At 40.9% G+C, this 22,575-nt stretch overlaps 1 protein-coding gene across 2 annotated transcripts in view; it reads right to left on the bottom strand.

The window, feature by feature from the left end:
- The window catches only part of ACAP2 (ArfGAP with coiled-coil, ankyrin repeat and PH domains 2), a 333,281-nt gene that overhangs the window by 176,613 nt on the left and 134,093 nt on the right, over positions 1–22,575 (bottom strand). For both annotated transcript variants that reach the window (XM_069213160.1, XM_069213161.1), the window contains exons 5-7: positions 10,717–10,775; positions 7,336–7,519; positions 2,401–2,445 (exon numbers count right to left, since the gene is read on the bottom strand). In XM_069213160.1, the coding sequence (XP_069069261.1) occupies positions 2,401–2,445; positions 7,336–7,519; positions 10,717–10,775 (288 nt within the window). The remainder of the gene's footprint in view (positions 1–2,400; positions 2,446–7,335; positions 7,520–10,716; positions 10,776–22,575) is intronic.

The raw sequence follows: 22,575 nt of genomic DNA, 5'->3' as shown, positions 1-22,575 counted from the left end.
TCTTCCAGGGTTAGAACGGTAAGAGGAGCTGACACCTGAACCCGAATAGGGCTGCTTTCACACAATACATTCCCCAACCTCTAGAGCGTATCTGGCGATAGGACAGGGAGAGGCAGGGTCTTGTGCACTACATAGTCTTTCCTTTGAAGTTTGCCTTCTTCAAAGGCAGAAATTAGTATAGGTATTGGACTGCTGACCCCAAAAGCTCAGAACACTTTTAGACTGAGGACATTCTGCCATGGAGATGAGCTGGATGCTTGAGAAGGAATAGCCACCCTGCCTGTTGCTTTGCTGTGCTGGCCTGCTCCTTCCTCTTCTGCCCCAGGAGTGAAAGGACTGGACTAGGCTTTCTACATTCTGCTTTCCAAGGTTCTCCAAGGGCTTGAACTGAGCTTGCCTCCTACTGTGAAGTTTCAGGGACATCAAAGACTTCATCTGCCACTGCTTGGGTTCTTCTGCTGAGAGTCCTAACTCGCTAAGTGGTGCCAAATCCAGTCCCTGGGGCCTTAGTAGTGGATGCTGGTAATCTGCGGGGGAAAATCCACGCCCCACTGTGTGCATGTCTGAAAAATCGATGCAGCGCCTGTCTCGTAGGTGAAAATTAGACTCCGCACCCATCCCACAGCTGAAAAATGTACGCAGTGCCTGTTCTCAACAAGGACTATTCGCACAGCGCATTAGAATTTTCTACGCATAGACCCTGGGCATCAAATTTTCAACATCGTAGAAAGGACCTGAGGCTGCGTGTCCGGAAATCGAAGCATTGTTCTGCTTCGTGGGAAAGAACTGACGCACTGCCCACTCAGCGGGGGAAAAAACCATCGCACAGCCTCATTTGCGAGTAAGAAATTGACGCATCACTTGCTTTTCTGATGCATTACCTCTCCTGCTGCTTTATTTTGACACACACTAGGTACTTTGTGTTACAACAAGCATCGATTGATTCCTATGGATTAAGACTCAACTTTAAAAATGTAAATGTTTTCATGTTTATAAGGGATTTTAAAGTTTTTTTCGAATTTTATTGAGATAAATATTGGCTATTTTTTTAAACTGGTGTAGTGTCCATTTGTACTGTTTTCACTGTGTTACTCTGTGTGTGGGTACAAATATTCTACACATTACCTCTGAGATAAGCCTCACTGCTCGCGCCAAAGCTACCAAAGGGGTGAGCAGGGGTTATCTTAGGTGTGTGACTCCCGTACGCTGACTAGAGTGAGGGCCCCTACTTTGACAGGGTACAAACCACTGCCAACTAGAGACCCCATTTCTAACAATTTCTCACCCACCGAAACACTTAGCCTAGGCAAAGGCTAATCATAGTTGATGCGTTCCAACATTTTCCATACAGGAATACACTTATGTAGTCTGCTCACATTAGGAAATTGAAATGTTACATTTCTGAAAGTCGTGTCAGGAGGCACATGGAAATGTTGAGCAGCAGGTAGTATATGGATGACTCTTGTGGCACTCTCTATGACACTATGTGAATGCAACTACAATGACTAAACACAAACAGTCCTTAGTGTACTGGAAAAGATGAGATTCTTTCCCAGATGGATAAAGATACTCTTGTAAGCTTTCTAGGCAGTATTTTGTCATCCACTGTGAGGTATTCCGAAGAACGTTTAGAAAAATTAAGGCTGTGGTCTTGTCAACGACCACAGAGATGAGAAGCTCTCCTCTGATGTTATCCAGGACAAAGTGAGTGTCCTTATATATCAAGTGTTTCTAAATGTGCCTCATAAGTCATTACCTCTGCTTCCATGATTTTACCAGGGCTGGTGAGATTGGAGATTCACCGGGATTTAGCCAGAATCTTCAGGTCTGTTTTTGATTTCTTATAGAGGCCTTGATTACTGTTTCAAATGGCTATAGATCACACCCTGTATAAGCGAGGCATTTATCAAGATATTGCTGTGTGCTTTGCAGCAATTTCAACTCATCCAGCTCCCCGTTATGTTAGCTCTTAGTGGATTTCATGCTTGTTTTTGGTTTTATTGAACCTGTTGGGACATGTTTGTCCCATGTGGTTCACGTATTATAAAAAAAGGTTATCCAGCACAACCTCAAGGTCTGAGGCATTTCGTTTGTTCTGTAGGTTGTCTTTAACTCCTCTGTACTTACATGTTTTTAAGCTTCAATGGAATCAATTGGTTACTGAATGCTAACCTTACACGCAAAGTACGTATAGTTTGCTGCACATAACAGTTGACTGGTGTCTTGAGTTCATTGCGCAAAATCTAAATAAATCTGATTTTTGATCAATACCTTATTTTTGTATGCAACATTCTAGATAGATTAAATATGAACAAGTATATGCACAAAGTTACACAAAAAACGTAGAATCACAATCATGCGAAAATATAAAGTAAACAGTTACACATTTTAGCTTCTTACCGATTTTAAAATTTCAGACCTCCGCTTTGACTGAAGAACATTGATCTGAAAATAAAAAATACAAAATTAATCTTAATAAATAAGCTGGAATTAGCATTAGATAGCACAGGGACCAAACAGTTAAATTATTTTAGTTACATTTCAATGAAAATGTAAAGAATGGTCAGAGGCCCCTTATCGTTTCTTAAAGATATACCTCTAGTAAACTCTAGTAACAAAGCATGTTGTAATGGCTACTTACAGAGTTACACCTAACTCAAACATTACTAAGGGGCTTATTCTGAGTTTGGCCGTAGGACAAGCCAACCACCAAACTCGCAGGGAGGAACGCCATGGCAGTGGCGTCTCCCCAACCATATTACAGTGTTCCTCCCGGGCTGACAGGCAGGAACATTGTATTACGGGGTTTCCACTGTGCTACAGTATTGGCCTCAGCTCCCTTAAGCACACCAGCACCATCGGAATGTGCACTTTCGTGCTGGGCAGAGGTGCCCCTGCACTGCTCATGGCAAGGGCAGTGCAGAGGCCCCTCCCCCTGTAGCCCCCGCATTGGCTTTCCAACAGCCTTTCCATGGCCGGGTCCAGTCATGAAAAGGCTGGTGGAAATCTAAGTTGTAATCAGCAGCAGCATCTCCGTGGCTGAGTACAACTCCGGCTGTCGTCTACCCGTCAGGTACCCCATTCCCGGTGGACACGGCAGTACCCTGGAGGGTCAGCACACCATGGTTTTAATGTGGCGGTCGTATTACCACACTCGTAATGAGGGCAAAAATCTGTTGCGTTCTATACCTCACTGCCAAACTAAATTTAGTGACTCATTTGAATTTTTGTGTCTTAACCTTGGGTCAGATGTATCAAGCTTTTTACCGACCACAAACGGCTCACTAGGCCGTTTGCGACCGGTAAAGTAACCTATTACTGACGCTCGAAATAGGGTTTGCGACTCGCTATTAGGAAGGGTCGTGCAAAGCGCATGCAAAGTAAATAATGCCTGTCTGCAGATTTTTTTATTCTTTTTTAGATATAACTAAATTTGAATTTAACATTACTCCAAAAGTGACTGAGTTAGTTACAAACACCTTAAGCTGTCTGATGCTAATGCCTATGTAATCAATATTGGCTCACTGGACAGGAAAAGCCTGACATCTGATAAAAGCATGCACAAGATTAATCAATCACTGTCCATTTTCTCTTTTTATGGTCATTACATATTTTAGCATCCTGCAAAAGTGGCTGATGTCTATGTTAGAAATTAGCAGAATACATTTATTAGGAGAAACTACCACGTTATGTCAAGCCCGACCATTTTAGCACATCTATATATCTGAATTTAGCCTGGACAATCAGGGACAAATATCAAATATCATCAATCAATATAAAAATGTTAATTGGTTGCATGAGTTAACGTATACAATGCGATCATAAAATGAAAAAATTATGCAGGCAAAAGTGGAACTCAAACTTGATGCATAAAGCTTGTACTTCAAGTATGATTCTTTTTCACAGCAGTCAAAAAGCTATTACTGAAGAGGGTAGCCGAGATTGATCAGTTTGTATGATCTTATTCGATGAGAGAAGGGTTAAAGCCTCAGGGGTAGTAGACATCTGAATACACAGATGTTTTAAGTATCTTAATTAATGCAATCCTAAATTTTAATGCTACTTTTAGGAGGATTAAATCTTGGATTCCAACAGTGATAAGAAATAGTTATACGTTATCGTGCCTGTCAAATACATTATTGCTGAAGACAATTAGTAATTAATAGTAACTTCTGTGCCCATTCTCAAGAATTATTTAACAAAGTATGACATGAGGACTAGGATTCTGCTTGTTTCCTATTTTATAAAATTAAACAATCAATCAAATCAAAGGCAACTTTCGATTATATATTATAAAGGTACACTAAAAACAAATTATTACATTAAAGCGTGTAAAAAAAATAAAAACAGAGAATCTAAAACAGTAATCGAAATGTTACATGAAACTGTCAGCTAGGCAAATTTCCAAGTCATAAGATATTTACTCATATATGATAAAATGTTAATAAAGTATACTATTACGACACTGCACTAGACACTTTAAAAGGGAACCAACAACAAAACCGGTTTCCTAGTCCTTGAGTATTTGTAAATACAACAGTGCCAGTCTACATAGCAAAATCTTTTTAGTTTTCAAAAGATTAACGAAATAGTGCCTAGCATGCATAACATAAAACTTACATAAAAATATAAAATGGATCAATGTTTGTGGGGATGCACCATTGCAAGGGTATACGGTAAAACATTTGAACCCACTTGGCCTAACTGAAAATGTAACAAAGTATGTAAAGTTCCAGACCTAAATTTAAAGAGTCCTTTCACAATATTCGGAGGTATGTAGTAAATATGGCTCTGAGCTGGGAGTAGTTTGAAGCCTGACATACTGCCTACTTGATGATATACCAAGTTCAAGTTTGCCTCAAAAAGCTTGAGCTAAAAAAAAAAAAAACACCTGAACCAATGTTTGTGTTGCTTTGTCACAGACATAGGATTGGTAAAAAGAGACGTCCTACCCAAAAAGCTAAAACAGGATTTAACATAGGATGACCATGGGGTTCTCTTTCCGAATTAGCAACTAAGGCAATTCATGATGACATGAAGATTAAAAATAGCTTCAGGGATGCTCCAAATTGATAACCACAGCAGCAGTGGCAAACGTTTTAGCATGGGACATGCCAAGCTCTTCATGGAATAAGAAATTAAACTAGAAGGGGGCTGGGATAATATTGCTGACCAGTTCTTCTTGTGATGGATTTGCAATACATTTGTAACCTGAAAAATGATAAATTGAAAAGAAATATTTCTTTCTTTCTACACAAACAGATTATTAAACTTGTTCAAAAAAGCAATTTTTTAAAACTATGTTCTAATGCTCTGTCCCTAAAATGACCATCATTTAACCCCCAAAACATTCTTATTTTTTATTGCTTTGTCTGCACAAAAGGACTTTGATTAGGTCCTTGAAATTCTTTTCTGGTACCAACTCTTAATTTAATTTTGCTCTGAAATATTAAATTTCCACTGACATTAAATGAACATTTGCCTGTTTTAATGAAGAGTCATCAAGGGAGAAGGATGACATTAAAGCTGGAGTTTGTTTGTTTTGCCTTCAATAGAAGTAAGCCACATTGGAGGTGCTTGTTGGTAAATTCAAATTTCAAATATTGGTATTTCAACATTCAAATATTGGTGAGATGTCATTGGTGGTAAAATAAAAAAATAAAAACATGCGCCCATTGTTAAGTGCTATGATTTATATACTGACGGAAGCAGCATTTGCACAACAGATTACTCTGTAATATTTGATCACAGTTTGCTGGTACAACAAGGAAGTCCCTGAACACCAGATGTCAGTGAGTTTTCCAATATAAGAAAGAACTGGATATTCATTAATTTCAACGCCCTATGATCAAAACAGAATTGAAATGTGTGACAAGCTTAATCTGCAGCACTCCTATTGTGTTAGGAATAATCACCTACATGAGTACTCCAATGCCACTATGTTCCACCAAGACTCATCTACTGAAAAAAAAAAAAAGACTTGTTTTATTTAAAGTGTACATTGTTATAGAGTGGGCTCCATCTGTGGTTATTAGTACGTTCTACATATAACAGTGTGAAATTTATAAACTTCAACTGTGCAAAGAATGTGATAGTACAGTGGATTACACTGTGGATAATGTTAGAGCTAACTAAGGGAGGAGACCAAAGATAGTTGAGATGTGACCTTCATTTGGAGATACAATGGCCAAGAGCAAACAGTGACTAGTTAAATGTTTTTGAGGAGAAAGGTTTTCATTTTTTTGGAATACTGCTGAGATGAGGATTAGATGAGAGAAGAACACACCAGGTAACACAGATTTCCCATTGCCAATTCTGAAGAGCACCAAAGACTGCACCATTTATCTAAACTCATTCACCCGAAGATAGGGCTTTTTTGGATGCTTGTAACATTGTTTATGTTTAGTAAGCAGTTTGACCTGCAAGTTAAGTCATGGAGAGGTAAGAGCCACACCAAATAATCAAGTTCACCTCGGTGCACAGCTGGAGACAATTTGTCACTGTTGAGTTTAGCAAGCAGCTATTCTGTGGTTGTATGGGCTTTTGACAAGAAGGTTCTCAATCTTCTCAGGTTTAAACTTTAAAAGACTGACAGATATACAATTTTACATTTGGACAGACAAGATTTCATAGGTCACATCTTGAATTATCGAACTCTTCAGTTAGATTTTCATATCATCTTGGTATCTATATCGTCTATATCTGAATCTTCCATCAAAATTCTGAGCGGGCCCACGTAAAGATTTAATAGCACAATACTTTTCTTTTAGCCAAAAATAAAGCGAACCATTTCAATACAACACTAACTATGCCCCTGATTATTCTAGAACCTCCAAGTACACTCGGGTGATCAGTTGGGTTGGCTGCCAATGAGAAGCCCTTGCAGCAAGAAAGAACATTAGCTTAATTTGGGATAACTTTGCAAATACTATACAAGCTACCCTCACGTCCAGTTTGAAACTGCTTCCAATGTGCCTACAAATGATCTCGCATAATTTTCGGAAGCAAAGGCACCAACCCTTAATCAAAAAAAAAAAAAAAGGCTCAGCCCCTTTTATCACAATGATGATTTTTCTTTACTTTTGAAGGACGGTCTCTTAATCATATAAGCAAATGAATGACAATATAACTATAATTTTCAGGTTATCAAAGCTCTCATTCTCTCATTATGTAAAACACTGATCATTTAGAATTCTGCAATTTCAGCTGAATAATTTCTTTACTTTAATTATGCTACCTTGAAACTTTCAGGACTGCATCCTATGTTAGATGTTCCTGGTCAAACATGATTTTTATAGAGAATGCTGTGAGTACTGATTTAAAATGCAAACTTACTTGAAGGACGTAGTCCAGAGCTATGTGCCGGAAGCATTTTCTTGTTGCGATTAGAATGTTCGTTGCCTCCTCCACCTCATGCAGTTTTGTTCTTTGAACTTGGGCATTTTTAACTAGTGCGTTTTCTTTTTCTTCGCTGACCTTATCAAACTGCTTCTTCGAGTCTTTGAATTTTCGAAGATCCCTAAAAAAAAGGTACTTATTCTATCATACATAGTAATTTTAATGGTTTTCCAACAAAGAACATAATTATGATCAAATAAATCTGGAACTGTAGACCATTCATTGAAAGAGAAATATGTTTAGAGTTTGTTTAGAAACTAGGACGACTTGTTTAATCTTACCATGCACAATGATGACGGGATGTAGCAAAAACATTAGTACAGTTACACAACTACACAGACTTAAGAACTATCACTGAACTGCAGTGATTCATCTATTAATATCATTTCAAACATGGCAAATGTTCGTAGAGCAAAACCATTGTAAGAGAATGGGGTGGACTGGCATCTGCTGTAGTGGTGACTTGAGGGAGAATATGGACTGGTGCAGATTGGCAGAGATGTTGTATACATTGCTGAGTTTACACCACAAATCTAAAAAGATGTGGGATCTTTGCAGGTGCTTAGACTCCTACCACGACAGGAGGAAAGGAGAGTGAAATAGGTGGGGCAAGTCACACATAAGGCACAATGGAAAAGGAATCCCAGGCATAGGACAACAGATAAAATAATAATGGATATTAATGGCTCCACATGATGCACAAGATGTGACAAACTCCTGGGTATAGTGTGAAATATGATTTGTGGTGCTTGACAACAGAAATGTATCTGCACTGAATAAAACCAATAATGCTTTAAAAAAAAAAAAAAAATGCAATATCCTCCAGTGAATATGTGCACATCTGCCCATTGTGCAGCCTTGCAGGTCTCAACTATATGAATGTTCCTGATTACCAATGAAGTACATTCATAATACCTAATAGGCTTGCCATGGCGCCCTTTTAATTCACTCAATGCACTTTCTACCCAAATTAGTTATTATGATGCATAGGCAATCGGGTGAAAAACAGCATAGTAGCCAGGTAGTTGCATTCACAAAGTTTGTATGCATATTTAACTGAGCTTAAGTGCAATGTTTGTTTACTTATATATGTTATAAGATGTTTCTGTAGCAACAATGTTGGAAATATTTTTCTGATTGGTCAGTAGTAGAGTTAAGACCCCTTTGGTTTTAGGAGCTGCTTTGCCTTTTGTAGATTGAGGACATTGTTGACGTGAAAGAAATGTTTATACAGGAAGTAGAAAATGGTGATAATCATTCCGAAAATAAATTAAGGCTTATCCTCATTTGGAACTTGCCTCATTGGGAAATAAGGAATCTCAATTGGTAAACTTTAACTCATACTTTTACGCACTGAGAAGGCGTAACAAGTGTGTGTGGGGGTAGTCCAACTTCTCTCATTTAATTTGAGCAAAATATTTACTAGGAGCTGTTCAATGTTCTTACCTTGCGTGAGGTCAACAAATGCTGCATGAAATCAATTGGATGTTGTAATTAGTCAAGGAAGCCTGACTATGTTACACCATCCTGTAAATGTCAAGGATCGTCTTCTATTACTGTAAACAAAGTCCAGCCTGTGGGGAGTGGAATTTGGGAGTGAAACTGGTCGCCAAAAGTTTGTATCAAAGCAAACCAATCTTCTTTGGCATGAGCCAGAAATGCAAGAAAAAGTGACGTTTGGAGGTCAGTACCTTCTCCAAGTTACTTGAAGGATACTGCATAGAGAAAAAGTGAGACTCATGTTGTGAAAAGAAAGTCAGAGTCACATTCATCAGTCTCACATCCTCACAGTCTAATTCTTGAATGAGATAACTTCCCTCGGGCAATGGGTGTCTGTGTTAATGGAATATCTGGTACTACAGTAGAATGTTCTGTATGAAAGACTTTAACCTAGACACTTCAATTTATATCTCCTTCCTCATTCTGTTCTTCACACGTGGAATGGGGAATTAGACCTCTACCTATGGTACAGTTTTTATTGTTTTCAATATTTGATCAGTAACAGATGTCCATCATGCAGGAACATTGCATGCCTCATCAAAAGGTACCACAGTTCGGCAAGTTAACTTAAGAGTGTAGCTCAAAAGCGTTCATGATTTCTTTAGAACAGAAAGCAGCTGAGGACTTGTTATTCCTTGCTCCAAGTTATCAATACTTTCACCAGTCCCCTGTACTGAAGATCTCAGAAAGGTATCTTTTATTCTGATGCAGAGATTTGACACCATAGCTTACAAATAATATTGCAGGTGGGAAGCTGAACCAATGGGAAAAAGCTGTAGAACGATCCTGTTAACATAGATTGGTACTGAAACATCAAGGCTTAAAGGATAGATTATGGAGGAGACTTGTACATCATAAATACATAAATACCTAGGCCAGAAGAAACTAAAGCGGCTTGCAACAGGCATATATATGTAGGAGGTTCAATGCAACCAGTTAAGTGTGCAAATTCTATGGGTACTTGTGCATCAAGCTGAAAAGACTAGCAAAACCTATGGAGAAACCCTATTAATTTTCCAACAAATGCAACAAAGCAAGGGTGATTAAGGTAATTAGGAAAAAGCATTTCTTATCTTCATGTTAAGTACAAAGGCTTTAACAAAGAATGTTGTGGCAACATAACACCCCCAATAAACACCACAATAGCAGAGCCTAATAGAAGGGGTTTGGTAAGAGTCCAATAAACCCACCACCCATGCAAAAAAGCCAGACATGAGAAGAAAGTATTATTTTATTTGGGCAATGTTCCAGAATGAACATAAGATATGGAGGACATGGCACAGTCTCAGAATCATATTTGAGCCTAATGTTGTAGAAAGGAGGCAATTTCTTCGATCACAACTGGTTTCCCACCTCTAAACGAGGTAGGGGAACCACGGAAAAGGCAGACAGGATATCTGTCATTTTTTTTTGAGTAGCTGCCCATATCTAGATTTCTAACCCAATGAGATCCTACATTTCTTAATCGATTTAAGAGAGAGGAGTGGTACAAAATAAAAAAAAAGTTATATTTAGATCAACAAGGAAATGTTTTACAATTTTCACTTTTTATAGAAAGGAAACATGATGTCTTTCTACTAGTCCTCTCTCTTCGAAAACATGGTATTCATGATAAAAACCTGCAACAACAGAATACTGTAAGTGAACACAAGAAAGAGTACAATGTTTTAACAACAGTTCAACAAATGCAGTATTTTAAAAACAGTCCGTCATTCTTAAAGTAATATGCCAAGGTATTTAAATTTAAATTATTACACAACTTCATTGTTAATGCCAGCTAAAAAAGCATGACTGTTTCCACAAGAAAAATAAACTTACTCCTTAATAAACATCTGGAGCTGTGTTTTAATGGATCTCTGAGCTTGGTCAAACAGAATCTGAAAGGAAATTGCAACATTACTATTCAGGCACTGGACTAAAATTTAGTTTAACCCATTACCATGACATTTATGCAACATCATGCATACAAAAATGACAAAGAATATATTTTCTAAATGTATTAATAACCACTTGGTTTGTGTTACCGGAATATGATTCAAAATGTTACTCATTTCAGTTCATAATCTTTATTCGGCTATACCAAAAGTAGGCCATAAAACTACATGATATATACAGTTAAACAATACATAAAACAATAGGCTCATAAACATTTAAAATAAACAGTTTGGGTAGTTAAAATACAACTAATACATAAAACCAGGTTTTAGGGTGTGATAAGACTTTTCCTAATATGTATGGCTTTTATGATAAGGTTTGCTACCCTATAGCATATATTCGGGGAGTCTAAGGCTAACAGGAGTTTCAATGCTTCCTGATGGGAAACTAGTTTAATATAAATTGCTCTAATATATTCATAAAATCTACAAATTAAAATGAAGTGTAAAGTGCTTTGTTTACTCACTGTATCACAAGGGCATCTGTCTGACTCCAAAGGGCAATGCCTAATAAGGGGGTATGCTACTAGGTGGTGAGCTATGCCCAGCCTAAGTCTGGTTAACACAAACCTGTGCGGCCTGTTGGTGACCAACGAAAGATAGCCAAATCTGCTTACATTCGAAGAAAAAGAGAAGTAAAAACCAACAGTGGTTTTAGAAGATTCAGTTAGCTTCCTTGAGTTCGCCTTGACTTTCATAAAGGTATCCTTAATTGATTTTTTTTTAAATGAGAGTGCATACTCTGGGTTATGTTTAAAAGATTTATTAAAAACAGATTTAAAAGAGGATTCAATAAAAGCTATCTGGGTTATGCACATGGCATTGTCCAATTTCAAACAGTCCAGAATAAGATCTTTAGTGAAACCAGTCACTTCCTTAGACCATATACTATGCCATAAGAGCAGGGGTCTCACTTGTAGCGCATCTTCCACGTATTGTAAACCCACATCTCGGTGTGTGGTCCAATTAGAGGCTGAAGTGGGCAGACATAGCATACGTTTTAGGAAGCAATTCTCTTCTGTTTGAAGGAAAGTCATTTTGGTGTGTCCCCATACCCCAACTCCATACGCAACCGTAGAAATAACTCTGGCCCTGTATATATCCAAATGGGGACTATGGGGCGACTCCCTAGTTTGCTTGCAAATCTAAATATAGCCCCTGAATTTCTTCTACATTTTTTCCTACTTGAACAAGCCTTTTGGTCCCATTTACCGTTGCTAGTGAATAATACCCCCAGATAGTAAAAACAGTCAACTGTACTAATCTCCATATTCTGGATGTAGAAGCTTCTGCATTTATTGACCTTCTTGCCACAAGTCACAGTAAATGTTTTGGATTTATTGATAATCATTTCCTTAGATGACATAAACTGTTTAAAACCACTCATTAACTTTTGGAGCCCCATGGGGGGTCCGCCTGTAGGCCCTGCAAATGTTTGTCTATCCCATTAATGTATAGAGAAAACAGCAACGGGGCAAGAACGCAGCCTTGGCAGATGCATCTACCTATCTTAAAAGGGGGGTACATTCGCCAAGTTGGCCAAATCAAACTCTGCATGTCAGATCGCTATACAGATCAGCCAAGAAGTTGATAATATACCTTGGGGTGCCTATCTCTTTTAGGGTGGACCATAAAAGGGCATGTTCGACTAAGTCAAAAGCACTACTAAGGTCTGCAAAGCATAAATATAGAGCACCTTTCTTCGCCTTAGTATATTTTCCTACAATTAGGTCCAGGTTAACACATTGCTCTATAGTTCCTAGACCTTTCCTAAAACCATACTGAACCGGTGACAAGATATTATTTTACCTCCACCCAGTCATTTAATCTTTCCAATATTATTCTGATACATGTTTTCAAAGAGGAGTCCAGCAGTGAGATTGGTCGATAGTTTTTTGGGTCTGACTTTTTCCCCTTCTTAAAAATTCGTATTATAACTGATGTATACCAGGACAGCGCGATATCGCCAGATAGGGCGAGGTTGAATATTCTAGTCACAATTGGTGCCCAGAGGGAGATATATTATTTAAAAACATCCAGAGGGACACCATCTGGTCCTGGAGCCTTGCCTTCTGCACCGGCAAGGATAGCAGAGTGGACCTCATCTGTCGTGATCTCTGGAAAGTTAGGTTGGTCCTGGTTGTTCAGCCTGGTTAGATCTAGTTTCCCAATCCCTTCCCTGATGACCTCTGAGTAATGGGCCACCCATGTTGTGCAGTCTACACTAGATCCCAGATATGATGGCATCCATTCTGAAAGAAAGGGGGCGTTAATGGTTTCCCAAAACAATTTAGTATTATTAGGCTCTGTCACCTGTGCTAATTTAGTCCATGCATCTTCCCTTAGTTCCTGTTTCCTACGTTCTTGTGTCTTCTTATAATTTATTCTCAGGGACTTTATACCTGCCGAGTTTCTAGATGATGACTGCAAAGCTAGTTTAAGAGTCCTCATCGCTTTCATGCAGGCCTGGTCGAACCACACCTTTTTAAGCAAAGGTTGTCTATGAAGTGGACTATGTGTCAGCAGCCCCGGTATATAGGTGGTAATAGTCCCAAAACATTTTAATAACCTCCGGATCTCAATATCCTCCTTTAGACAATAACCTATGTCCTGCTGGCAGCCACATATACCGTCTCGTAGAATCTCAGCAGTCACTATATCCTCCCATTTTCGTCTCACCCCCGTGGATCTATGTACTTTGATCTGATTCGGGGTAGTATAAAATACATCCCTCGGGCCCCAGGGGGACGTAGGAAGGATGATAGGGTCATGATCACTAAGGAGGGACAAAACCGTATACCTGCAAAGGATGACAAGATGATGTGATCTATGACTTAAGTTGAGTTTGGCCCCTGTGAGTTGGGATGATTTAGTCGGAGACGCCGTGCTTGCGTTCCAGGAGCCTTAGGTCATAACTAGACAACATCAGATTAAGGGCTTCTCCATACTCATTATGAGAAAAATGCTCATATCCTGACCCATAAGGGGTAGTAAACTTGCAGGACCCAGGGGAGGTGCGAGTGCAAGGCTGGATATTAAAGTACCAGGCCCAAATAATAATGGGATTGGAGCTGATGGTTTTTAGGAACTTATATAGGCTTTGTTTCAGGGAATGGACACCCCTGCATTTGGTGGTGTCAATAATGTTATTGTAGAAGTTAATAATGACCACATCAACCTTAATATTGTGTTTCAGTAACAAGAGTTGAAAATGTGTGGTCTCCATTGAGATCTTTTTAACCACTACGAAAAATTTGTTAGAAATAAGCACCATGAGCACCCCCTTAGCCTTCCCAGATGGAGACGCTGTAGCTTGCAATGAGTGTGAGGTGGATCCAAGTACATGAGTAGGTGTAGTGCACCAAGTTTCTTGGATGCAACAGCACATCTAGCTTACTAAGAAGTGAACCACACTCTCCAGTCACGGTTTTGCCACGTAGGCCCTGTACATTCCATGTTGCTAGATAATGGCGGACAATTGTGTTATTGACAGGTTCCTGGGTCCGTGAATCTTCCCTACCGTACTGTCCACAGTTGGAGCTACCTCAGTTGGTTCTCCCTCCCCATGGTGTATTATATTCCTGGTCTCCATCTCATCCCTATCCTGTAGGACTAATGGGAGCCTGTTAGGGCTCGAGTCCATTTCGAGGTTGGAAGATTCCTTTACCCTAGGCCTCCCCCTCTCATGCTCTGCAGAACCCTCTCTTTCCAGTCAATCATTATCTGATAATGAACTTAATATCTGATATTTATTGCTTAGGGGTAACGGAGTGGTGGAGTGTGCATTATTAATGAGGTTACGGCCTGGGTATGTCAATATAGGCCTTGGTGGCATGCTGGGCATGCGCTGACATCCTGGTTGGCCTGGTTGTAGATGTCTATAAAATACACCTAGCGGGTTACTCAAAAACACCTTCATAAGCCAGAAAATAATCTTTTTTTTAAATTAAAGGTTGCCTGGACAGACGTGGAAGTGCAGTGTTCCCCTGTATATATTTGTTGAAAGCCTATAAGGGTAAAATAAAGTCAGCAAGTTCCTGGGGAGTCAACTATCATGGAATAATAAAATTAAGAAATACTACACAAAGCGCATACATGAATTTAGCTGGTCTCATACTGAGGTAGAATGGTCCACCTAATGAGCAGCACAAAAATAAGGGCTCAATGGTAAAATGTAAATTGCCTTTTTTTATTTATGTATTTGTGGTATACAAAGTTTTAGAAAGCACAAACTTGTAATGCAAACAGAGTCTAGGGCACCTTGCTGGAAAGCAAAAATGCCATAAAAAAAGTGGCACAGTAACATACTGAAAGTGTTTTACCAGTGCCAAGAATACAACAACTACAGATGCAACTTTATGGTCCTTATAAAGATGCAATTATAAAATTAATCACTATGTTCAATCGATTCAAACACTGGTGTGACTCCATATCACTTCTACCATGGAGATCCCAAAACAATGACCTAAATTAACAAATTTAGCATCCAGAGACTATCTAAATAAGGGCCTAATTTGACAGGAAGGTGTTAGAGGGACTCATTCTGGCTTCATTTAGTACCACACTTTGGCAAAGCCAATAGGTTTTGTTTTTTCCATTTGAGTACCCATCTATTTTCTTAGTCAATATTAATCTGTAAGGTATTCTTTACATAAACTCATTATAAATGGCATGGTTTATTTTTCAAACACTTTTCACTCTGGAAACAGAATTAAAAAAGACAATTGTCACTATGTAAAAGGAAATGCATTCAGAGGCCTAATTGAGTTTCCACAGGATTCAGCCATTTGGTGTTCTGCCGCAGCGCAGTGAATGTATTTATGGGCCTCCCAGCGAAATGTGTTATGAAGTACCCTTTTGCCTCAGATACCAGCTAAGTGAGTCCTTCTCCCAGTGTCATAAAAGCCTGTGGGCCAAAGCATGGGCTTCAATGCAATATATGGAATGTAGAAGGTAAATTAAAAACAACCCTTAACATCTTCTATTTAGATAAACCCAAGGCAAAACTAATCCTATTGTTGTGGTTTTAGAGGCAAGCTTGAAGGGGTGAGGAGCAACAAAGTGTGGGAGAAGGGCAGGGAGGAGAGGAGTAATTGAGGAGGTAACAGATTTGATTGGGAAAAGAGGTACTTAGGGAAAGAGGTATAAAACACATGCACTCTCAAGTAGTACTGAAAAAAAAATCCCTAAATTTGAGCAGTGGAAGTCAATCAAAAGGATTGCAAAGAGGCTGTGCCGCAGGGGAGGGACAAAAAGGAACAGGAATGCAACAATGAGAAAAAAGCAAATAAGAGTAACAAAAGAATCAATCAATGCTAAGCAATGGGCAAGCTGTAAGTCAAATGTAAGTTCACAATAGATCTTTCACTACCAGACTGTTTGTGCTCTCTGGTAAACCACACTTAAAGAGAAAGCATACACATGCTTTCATGACCTAATTTGTAAAGGTGGACCCCATGGGCACATATTTTGAGGACCGGGCCTCTTCTTGCCAGTCCCATGGGCGGAAGTACAATCAGACTGATTAAAATGAAAAACGGCCTACACTTCCAGGCCTTGAGCTCCACCTATGTTTAGGACCTGGTGCTGCAGTGTAAAGTGCATTAAGTAAAGGGCATAACACAATTCTGCAGGGTAACCCCATGATTTTGTGTTCCAGTACAGAATTAGGCTGTAGCTCACCAAGGGTGCCGGGTCATTACAGGAGGACGGTACATGCTCTGGCAGGACCAGTAGCTGTAAAGAGGGGTACAGGGGCTGCAGACATAGCCTTGAAACATAACCTTGAATAGGCAGCATAGTGGACTTCATGGATGGGACTAGAAGTTGTCAGCGTGTCACACAGGCTCTAGAAGCGAGACATACTGTGTCCTGTCACAATTTTCAGAGAACCAATTCTTCTCTTCATTTGCTCCTGCCTCAGTTCCTTCTGCTACTGCGAGAATGGACCTGCAAAGAAAACATTAGTTTGTCATCAACAATTGCCATTGCTTCCTGTTGTCTCTCGTTGTGCTGCAGGGCCCCTGTCCGCAGTGCCCCATGCGGCCTAGGGCAGCCTGAATCTTTAGGAGGACTAAAGAGAGCTTTAATATCCATGCCCAGGACTGAAACATGACTCTGTTAAGTAGAAGCCAGTGCTGCAGCTTGGAGAGGGCTACCTTGTTCATGCGCCAAGTAAGTGGGGACAGTGAGTGAGAGGGGATGCTCTGCCCTGAGCAATACAAAGCACCAAGCTTGCTACCTTTGTGGAAAAATACCTGTAGGAAGCTGGCCCTTTAGGTGGTATGTGGATACTGTGTAAAGAGTCTAGGGGTGCCCCAATGACCATAAAGGGCTTGCTATGCAATACCAAAGAGCTCTATTTAGGGGTAGTGTGGTCGAGCAGCCTTAGGCTTAAAACAGAGGACTGCAAGACATCTACAAATACATACAATTGTTAATAAATGAGACACACGACTCATGAAGGAGATCCACACCAATTTATAAAAATAGCAAGTATCTTTATATATGTTTAGGCTTCAGAGGAAAAATTGTTCAGGTGAGTACATTTTTAACTAGGAATTCTTCTCACTTTGAAGGACAAATTCGGAGTTCTACAATGTTATTTTATAGCAGGAGAAAACAAGTTCTGCATTCAGGTACTGTTTGACGACTTACAGGACCAATCTCAGAGACTTAAGGTGAGTATTGGGCAATGGTCAGGATGACACCAACAGGTCAATCCGGGCGGCCGGGTGCAGAGGTGTAGGATGGAGTTGGGTGCCCAAGGTATTCAAATGTGGCTCAGTCTCCGTGGAAAAAGGCTGCAGGCTCTGCCCAGGAGGCCAGTTGAGGTCAACCAACAAGTAGGTTACAAACATGGGGTGTTTGGGGACGTAGGTATACCTTTGGTCCTCTTCTCCACAGATCACGGGGGCCAGGTGCAGAGATTCCTTTTGGTGCCGGGTTTTTGCGTCCAGGAGCACTTGCAGTTGAAGGGTCCTATGGTCTGAGGCTTCAGGCGTCACAGGGAGTCCAGAGGGGGGAAAACCACAGTGGACTCAAGCTCAGGAGAGCTGGGGGACTTCCTTGACACCAGGGGCCCACTTCAACTCGGGCCAGTGGCGACGGGTGCAGTGATTGTTTTAGGCATCGGGTTTCTCTCACTACAGAAGTCTGGGGAGAGGGGGGGGCTGTGGGCAGAGGCTACAAACAACTTCAGGCAGTGCAGGAGGGGTGCTCCCATGATGGACTTGAACTCTGGGAAGCTGGGGAACCTTGCTGGCACCGGTGGTCCACTTCACTTCAGGTCAGAGCCGGCGGGTGCAGTGGTGACTTCAGGTATTGGGTTCTGGCAGTTCCAGAGGCTTCAGAGTCCCTTCTATGGAGGTTCTTGGGAAGTGGTCATAACTCTGTTCCAGAATTCCTAAGTATGCCATCACCAAGATGGCTACTTCTGAAAAATTGTGCCCACTTTGCAGTAGCCCACCTTAGGGGTGGTACTAGCCTGGGGGCGGCACTCCTGGCTGACTAGCTTATTTTCCCACCTGTCCAGATGTCAAATGGGCTCTGGATGGGGGTGACTTCCTCTCCTTTGAGGGGAGCCATATTTGTATTTCAAAGGCGGCAGCCCTTTGAGGCTTGCCACCTTAGGAAGGCTAATCAGCAGGTAATCCGGTAGAAGGGAGTGTGACACCCTCTTCCCAGAGGCTTTTGTTCTGGACAGAGAGTTCTCACCCTAGGGGTCCAGAACAGAAAAGTGTCTCAGGATGGTAGAAACTGGTCAATGAGCACACCATAAGCGGGTAGAGTTGCAGGTGGCACCTCTAAGGTGTCATCTGGGAGCATGGATTAGTAAATCAAACACTGGCATTAGTGTGGGTTCACCAATACGAGATGTTTGATACCAGACATCCCTATCTTCAGTGAAGCCATCATGTATCTGGGGAACTCGTATTGCCCAGTGTCCAGCACATGTACTTAAAATGGCTTCCCTGATCACTTACTATGTCTAAGTATCCACAAAGGCATACTGAGGCATATCTGCACTTGCAGATATGTCCATACATGTAATATAAGGCACATGGCTAAAGTTTGCTGAAGATCTGTTTGCGCACTTTGAAAATACTATTGGATACATCGAAGAAATGTGATCTTACATGCCAATTCTCCTAATGACAGTGCTGATTAAGGATTCAAAACTATCTACCGAGTGTCTTCTGTGTGGACAGAGTACACTCAAGGAAGATACAATACCACTTATGATCCATGGGGGCACCTGTATGTCCTAAGGCCTAAGCCAAGAGACTCATTTAGCATAGCATGCCACAGAGGTGTTGTGACTCTCTCACATGACCAGGCAGGGACACAATTAGAGATGTAGCCTATGTGTTTACCATTCATTCAGTCCATGATTTCCCACATAATTTAGCCTGAACTTGCAAACAATCAGCATTAATATGGGCTACTATCGGATACCTAAGTTTCTGTTTATGAAAATGCTGAAAGAAAGAATAGCTGTGTCCACCTATTGTTTCAACCAAATGTTTAGAAATATTCCTACTGAGGTGGCTGTAAATATTGAATTACTTCTAAGTAAAATAAAATCCAGAAAGGTCACTAGAGTGGTTACTGGAGGCACAGGTTAGTGCAACTATTATTTTCTTTCTTTAACAGACATTTTCCCCACTGATGACATTATGGAGAGAGTCATAAATAAGCAAAATATGACTGGTGACAGGCATGGAAGTAGAATATCTTCTAATACAAAACGACATGAATATAAGGTTTTTATCATTTCACATAAAAGTTGAACTTAAAATCTAATTGTTAATGGTCATTTTGATCATAGCACACACTGAGTACAGGTAGTACAGGTCAGCTCTTAAAGTAACAAGAACAGTTTTAAAATGTGACACTTTCAATCTGGAGAATGTAAATTACAACTTGCTTGCAAAGACACTGTGGTGTATATTAAGGGTGTAGCTACTATGGGGATAGGAGAGATAGGTTAAACATGCCTTGTTATTTGAGGTGAAAAGCAAAGCTAAAGGGATGTATTTCAGACATCCAACTGAATACATTTTAGTGTATTTGCGTGTTTGGCACCTTTGAAAACATTACAGGGTTTCATACAGTCACCGTAACCAGGGTAGGACAAGCCTTTTATTGCATCGGGCATTTTCCCACTTAGGTGGGCCCATGGGGCCGGTTTTAAAAGCCTAGGACTGCTGCTGCAGCCTGTCACTTTCCCCAGCTCCCTGAGATGAACTGCTGCAGGCACAGGGAGGATTCACGAAAGAGAAGGAGGATCAGGGAGGGAAGAGAAAGACAGAGCGGATAGATGGAAAGAGACTGCACAAAGAGATGAAGGGGGGAGGGCTGGTATGAGCAATTTTGCCAGTACTGGTTTTGCTTCTCCAGCCCGCTCTGATCACAACAAACGTCCATGGCCTAGCTGCCAGGTTTGAGGCGACGCGACTTGCAGATAACCTCATAAGTGATGACAGGCGCCGGACAGGCCAGGAAGCTGCCCTTCCACCTCTGAACTAAGAGTAGTGTTAAGAAAGAAGCACAAGCTCAGATTCTGACATCTTAGGTTTTATGAAAAATGGGAAACAATATATAAACTTCCGGTCACAGCTCTGGCATTTAAGCAATGCGATAATGATAAAAGAAAACGTTTCTCAAATGACTATTTCTATTCGCCTGCGTTCTTTGGTTAACTCTGAACAATATTTTGTTATCAGTATTATTTAATATCTGTGTTTTAAGCTTTGTCTTAAAGCACTTAGAGAGGAACTTAGTGAGAGTCAAGCTCTTGTGTCTGAGGTACGCCCATGGTTTCCTCCAAAGAGTTGGATAGTGTACACAACTGCACCTTTAACTAATAACGAGGCTGAGAGTTGCTAAAGCACATGTTATTGATAGGAAAGGAAATGGTCTCCAGTGAGGCTGTGTCTGCAATGGAAACATGCACCCAGGGCGATGACTAATTTAATTTTCAATTAGCTCACCAGCCTCAACACAGCAGCACTATGGCTCAGCCAGCTGCAAATTCAGGTTAAATCTGGTTTGAAATTGAGTTTAGCTCCATTGATGAAAGTAGAAGACCAATCAAAATGCAATCAGGGCACGAACAAAGCAAACCTGTTCGAACATTGCCAGAAACCCAGTTTTCCAGAGGGCTCCAAAAACAAAACACAACACTTGAATCAGTGCTTAAATTGAGCCAAGGGTTGCAGGTGAGGCCCACCTGCACTTATTTGTCAGAATAAGTACTTGTTTTTCCTCACCACACTTTGACCCAGAACAAGAGTGGGAGAAACATACAAGTGGGGAAAGGAGGAGAAAGAAAACCGGGGAAATCAATGCGAGAAACCAGGAAAGGGCAAGAGTAAGATAAAGAGGCGGGAAATCTCTGGTAGTGGATTAAAGAGCCATGAGGTAGAATCAATACTATGAAGGCTTGACTTCAGCACCTCCAAGCAGTCAATAGTACTGCCCATGGGCTTTTAAGTAAATCTTTGGACCCCGGTACTTATTCCCTTACAAATTAAGCAATGACATGAAAAACATTAAGGGCTTCATTACAAGTGTGGCGGTCCGAGGACGCCACACCCATGCCGAAGGTCGGACCGCCACACTCCAGGCGGTCTGACTGCCCAATTACAACTTTAGCAGGTGGACCTGCTTAAAGACCGCCATCCCCGCCAGGATCATAGATCCCGATGGGGTGACGGCAGTCAGGCTTCTAACCAGCCATGGCGGCGCTGAACTCTGATTACAACCCACATTCCACCAGCCTTTTCATGACTGGGAACCCTCCATGAAAAGGCTTGCAGAAAACCAGTGCCGGGGCACACAGTTGGGCACTGCCCATGGCCCCCTGTGCCCGACAGTATAGGACCCTTAAGGGATCCAAGTCCTGTACCGTAGCACTGTTCCAGCCCAACTGCCTGGGGGAACGTTGTATTACAATGTTCCCACCGGTCAGCACGCAGTAACATAGTAATAGGGTGTGTGGGGGGGGGGGGGTGCCACTGGTATGACTGTGGCTTCCTGCCTGCTACATTGGCAGTCGGCTGTTCCAACCGCCAATGTCATAATCAGGCCCTTAATCTGTGACCAACAAACTTTGCAAACACCGAGACCTTTTCTTTATGCTCACTGTCCATATAGCACCCTTGGCCAACCGGCATAAGTGAAGTGTTGTCACAAAGTGACAAACAATGAATAGCCTTTGGAGGCCACACTCTTGGCATGAATGAGCTATGAAAATGCAACATTAGCTTTTCTTCTTGGTTTTAGTGAGTCAGGTAAAAGAAGGAACATGGAGTGTGATGATCAAGACTTCATGGATCCCCATTTCCAAAAGGGGTAATAGCTTCTGTATGGCAGGAATCAATCCCACCATCATTTTGAAGCTATTGCTCTATTACAGAATTAGGGTGACTGTCTAGAGAAGCCTCCAGTTGGTGACCGTCAAATGACAGGCAGTTTTTCCGGGAACAAAAAAACCACTTGAGATCCACAATAACACTGATTGCCCAGGTGACCTTAACCAGCCCCACCACACAAGTCTAGAGAGCTAGAAATAAATCAATTTTGACATTATTATGCAAACCCCAACCATTATATTTTCCCAAGTTAGCATTCAACATAACAGACACAGTTTAATTACAGGAAAGCCCAGTATCACAAAATTTAATTGCCATTGAGGACCTGTGATCCTCTGTTTTACCCACTTGAAACTTGTGGCTTT

The sequence above is a fragment of the Pleurodeles waltl genome, chromosome 11 (genome assembly GCF_031143425.1).
Source record: "Pleurodeles waltl isolate 20211129_DDA chromosome 11, aPleWal1.hap1.20221129, whole genome shotgun sequence".
In the NCBI taxonomy this organism is placed as follows: Eukaryota; Metazoa; Chordata; class Amphibia; order Caudata; family Salamandridae; genus Pleurodeles; species Pleurodeles waltl.
The sequence above is the reverse complement of the archived record's forward strand: the minus strand, read 5'-3'. Positions and strand labels throughout refer to the sequence as shown.